Genomic DNA, 4,908 nt, shown 5'->3' with positions numbered 1-4,908 from the left:
GAGGAGAAGGAGGAAGGAGGAGGAGGAGGAAGGAGGAGGAGGAGGAAGCAGCAAAGGAGGAGGAAGAGAAGGAGAAGGAGAAGGAAATGGGGGAGAATGGAAAGATTCTCATGCAACACCCAAACATAGTTTCTCCCTAAGGGAGCAGTCCTGCATTCTGTCCCACACCTTCCTATCCAGGCTAGTTGGTTGAAATGAGGCAAAGACATCCCGAGCTGGGAAAGCTGTTGGGAGGATGTACATGAAGGGAGGCTCAGTGTTCAAAACACACAACCTGTTATAGTTTATGTCTAGATGTCTCCCCAAAGCCTCACTCAGTCATGGGGGCAGGCTTCTATGCTTTGTGATTAATTCATGATCTAATGCTGGGATTAGGTTGCTACACCTACTCTCTAGGGCAGGTAGCCTGCATACAATATAAAGTATGGAAAGAGGCTTTCTCTTTGTCTCTGTCTCTGTCTCTGTCTCTGTCTCTCTCTCTCTCTCTCTCTCTCTCTCTCTCTCTGTCTCTTTCTCTCTGTCTCTTTCCCTCTCTCTCCCTTTTTGCTCTTGTCACTTTTGTTATCTTCTGCCACCATGAACTATTGCCCCTCTGCCAAGTGCCACCCTACCTTGGAGACAGGTGAGTATGGACTGAACCCTCCACAAACTGTGAGCTAACTGAACCTTTCCTTCCTTAATTTTGAAGATTAGGTCTTTCATCTTAGCATTGACAAAAAGAACCAAGACATGATTTGGTATCACATGGTTCAAAAGCCTTTGGGAATGGCTTGTGGGAAAAGTTTGGAAATGTTTGCAGATTTTACCTGAAAGAGTAGAGCTGTAACTCCTTGGGCTGTTCTGCGTGGGAGATTTTGATTAGAGCTCAGAAGACCAGAATGTTGATAGAAATTCAGCTCATAACAACCAGGCTCAGGAGGTTTCTGCTGGGAAAAGAGCTACGCTGGCTGTTGGACTCGATAGTGTGTGTTATGGCTTGGAAGAAAGTTTGTCTGCATTTTGCTTGTGTCCAGAGATGTTATATGAGACTGAAATGAAGAGCAGTGGACTAATTAATCAGGTAGAAGAAATTAAAGGCAGTTGAATGTTGAGGCAGTCAGTGATATGGATACTGTTGGGGGCTTTTAGCCGGATCTCTCTTGAGGATCAAGTCCAAGGAGCCCAGCAGAATGATCTAAAACACTGTGAGAAAGGAAGCCCTAGTAAAGCGTGCATTCCACAGATAGGGCAGAGGAGATGTTCATTGTGGAGAAGGAACAGGAGAATAAAAAAGGTGGTCTGAGGACATCATGAGAAGCAGCAAGACCCCTTCCTGTGAGCTTCAAAATTGCAAAAGGGCAAGACTTTGCTTTGAGAAGAAAGCTTAGGAGGACCTTGTTCAAGAATGGCAGTGACTGCATCAGGTTTCAGAATGGCAGAGGCCTGGCAAATCCGTTCCTCAGAATGGAACTCGGAGTGCATGAAAATCCAGGCACTGAACCCCTACAAGGTCTACTGGCAGCAGACCTTGGCGCCATCCATGTGGCACTGGGTTTTGGTGCATGTAGAATGCAAGAGTTGCGGGGTTCAGAAGTTTTCCATTTCAGTTTCAGAAGGCCTGGGAGGCAGGCAGCATGCCCCTACAAGGGAAGTGTGTGAAGCTGTGGGGGTGGAGCCAAATGCATAGTGGAGACCCCAGACAGAAGTGTGGACAATTCGGGAACATGTACTGTTGAATGAAAGCTGCAAGGAAGGAGCAAAGTGGACCAAAGAGAGAATCCAAGGGAGCTACAACCAGCAGCAGTGCCATGAAGGCTGAGCCGCCACAGCCCTCTGGAGTTCATAACTTGACATAGGTTGCATGGCATTGGGTGCTGCACATGGAACTGTTTGTCCTGCTGGATTTTGGACTTGCACTCGTCCCATTCCTTTGTATCCCCCTGTCTGTAACTTTTGGAATAGAAATGTTTATCTTATGTATTGAATGTTGAAAGTTTTTAACTTTCATTTGCACAGGCACTCAGAGCTAAGAGTTTGCTTTGCATCTTGGAGGAGACTTGGGGCTTGGACTTTTCAGTAGTGCTGAAACTATTAGGACTTTGGCACCTCTTAGAGATGGTCTAAATGCTTTTGGCATAAAGAGATTCCCATGAGTCTTTGGGAGGCCAGGGGCAAAATGTTATGGTTTCTGTCTGGATGTCCCTCCAAGGTATTATGTGGTCATTCAGGTTGGGTTTTTCCAAGACCACTGAAACTAGATTTTGTGATTGGTTCATTGTCTAGTGCTGAGATTGGGGATGTGAGTGCTACACCTGTCCTAAGGTGGGTAGCCTGCATATAATATAAGGGAGAGAAGGAGTCTTACTTTCCCCCCCTTTTTGCTTTTCGTCTGTTGCCTCTCTGGTAGTCTTAGATACAAACTTTTGCATGATCCTCTCTCACAGAAAAAGAATATGCTACTTTTAAAAACTATTTTGAAATATGAGTATGGAAATATAAATTCAGTGTGGGTCTTATCTAGTTGAAAGAGTCAAGTTTTCTATTCCAACCATATTAATTAGAGGACACAATCCTGGGGTTTCATGGTGGATTTGGGGTGGAAATGCTTTCACAGGGTTTGGCCTTTCTGCACACTTGATGACCTGGTTCTCTGTGATCTCTCTACTATTGCCTTTGTTCATACAGCTCGCTGTGCATGTGGGTGTGGACACTTCGGCAAAGGCAATTTTTCTAGAACAGTGTGGCAAGAACCATGGCTACCAAGATGGTGACCTCCGGGGCTTCCGGCCTGAGGGAGGTGTGTGCCTTCCAGGTGGTCCAGAAGTGATCATGTCAAGGATCAATATGAAGAAAGTCTGCAAACAGATTGCCATTAAGGATGTTGCAGTGGCCTTTTCTGGAGATGCAGGCAGGTAGGCTTTGCAAGTGTAGGGGCACTAGCCAAGTGCAGGGGAGGAAGTGCCCTTTAAGCTCCCTCTCTTTCCTGAGGAAACCATCCTGTATCACCCAGCTGCCTGCTTGGCCAGGAGCCACCCACTGAGTCACTCTTCCTGGCTGAACAGTTGTTCCCATCAGGGCCTGGCTTGAGGTCTCCTTTTAGGACCCCTCACTTTCTAACATTGAATTTGGACCATTGCTGTAGAAGAGATATTATAGAAGAGATGGGGATTTTGAGAGCCAGGAATATTTTGTGTATGCTTTTTTTTTTCTTTGATGTTGAGAGTTAATTATGTGGCTGTGGTCTCAGATGACTATTCACATACCTATGCTTCTCCCAACTCTGGGGCCCCTGGAGGCACTTTCATCTAAGTGATAAATGAACAAATGACTCAGTTAAGATGTGAATGAGGGAAAGATTTACTGGGATAAAGGGGATATGGACTTATGAATTGAGAGCCTTGTCCTTTTCTCTTGGACATTTTCTGGTCATTAAACCATGAGACCAAGAGTCAGACCTTGTCCCGATCATTCCTCTCCCATGTTCTTTCTTAGACAGCAGAACCAAGCTTGAGTGTTTCGGAGGTGTGTTCCTTCCTCCCCATGCTTTGTAGATGGAGCATGGCCATGAATGCTTGTGGTTCACATAGGCTGAGGGCTGAGGGTGGTCTGAGAAGTAATGTAGTGCTCTGTGGCGATGCAGGTACGTCTGCGATTACACATACTACCTGTCTCTGCATCATGGAAACGGTCATGCGGCACTCATCCATGTCCCTCCACTCTCACATTGGTTCCCAGCCAGCCTGCTGGGAAAAGCCTTGCAAGTCATCCTCCAGGAAATGCTGGAAGCAAGTGGGAAAGCCCAAGCTCAAAGCCAGGATTACAGAGAATTGAGCCGCACTGATTCCACCCAAAGGGAACCAGTTGGGGAATGTCTCCTTCAGAGAAAAATAAATGTTCAGTCCTATGTGTGAAGTTCAAGTGTGCCTTGAGAGGCTTTTAAAATTGCTTATAAAACAGTTTACACAGAAGGAAAAAATTCCGAATTAGCCCAACAAAATCACAGAGTTATTTTATTGTCAGAAGAAAGAACTCTCTAAAAGGCAGATGTTCCACAAGGGATTAACTAGCTTCAGTTATGGTTTTCCTGACAATAAAATGAAATCCTAGTAATTTTTTTTTCTCCTAAAAGACTGTACAGTAGGGCTGTGGGATCCTGGTCAGGCTTGAGGACCACAAGGCCCTGGAAGAGCAGGTGTAGCTACTCCTTCAGGTGTAGTGTTTATTTTCGGGTACCCATTTTAAGAACTTTGATGTGTATGGTTTAGTGGTGTCCAGCACACCTCCCTTGTCCACCCACCACCACCACCATCCATCTCTAGGGCTTGCTCACCATCCTGAACCAAGACTTTACTGCATATACAAGAACTACTTCTCCCTCATCCTGACCTTTAGCAGCTACCATTTTACCCTCCATCTCTATGCACTCAATTAGGTGCCTAAGGAAAACATTTGGCATTTTGTGTTTCATTTATTACAACATCCTCAAGTTTTGTTGCTGTTATAATCAATGACATGATTTCATTGTCTGTAAAGGCTAAATAATATCCCATTATATGTCCTTGCTGCATATGGCTTTTACTTCACCTATGGATGGACACTTGGGGGGCTTCCACCTTTTGGCTATAGCTAATAATACTGCTATGAAAATTAGCCTCTGACTATGTGTTCAAGTCCCTGATTTCAGCTCTCTTGTGTAAATGCCCAGAATAAACTTCTGGAACAAATGAGAATTCCATGTTTAATGTTTTGAGGAACTACCATATTGGTTTTCATGGTGACTGCAATGTTCTATATTCTCGCTAGCAGTGTTTGCTCTTAAAGCAAGCTATTGAGTTGAACTTACCTTCTCTCCATAATGAGCATTATCCTCAAATCTTAAAAATCACAAGCTCCTTGGTTTTGATTTTATGACACCGCACTGGGCCTTGT

At 44.8% G+C, this 4,908-nt stretch overlaps 1 protein-coding gene across 4 annotated transcripts in view; it reads left to right on the top strand.

Moving 5' to 3' along the window:
• Pgpep1l (pyroglutamyl-peptidase I-like) overlaps nucleotides 1-4,691 on the top strand; it is a 28,460-nt gene extending 23,769 nt beyond the window's left edge. For all 4 annotated transcript variants that reach the window (XM_023710034.1, XM_023710028.1, XM_012513714.2 and 1 more), the window contains 2 exons: nucleotides 2,665-2,891; nucleotides 3,620-4,691. In XM_023710034.1, coding sequence (XP_023565802.1) covers nucleotides 2,665-2,891; nucleotides 3,620-3,890 — 498 coding nt within the window. In that variant the 3' untranslated portion in view covers nucleotides 3,891-4,691. The remainder of the gene's footprint in view (nucleotides 1-2,664; nucleotides 2,892-3,619) is intronic.
• Nucleotides 4,692-4,908: the final 217 nt, after the last annotated feature.

The sequence above is a fragment of the Octodon degus genome, unplaced genomic scaffold (genome assembly GCF_000260255.1).
Source record: "Octodon degus isolate 3935 unplaced genomic scaffold, OctDeg1.0 scaffold00002, whole genome shotgun sequence".
Taxonomy (NCBI): Eukaryota; Metazoa; Chordata; class Mammalia; order Rodentia; family Octodontidae; genus Octodon; species Octodon degus.
Note: the sequence above shows the minus strand (reverse complement) of the source record. Positions and strands in the feature narration are given on the sequence as shown.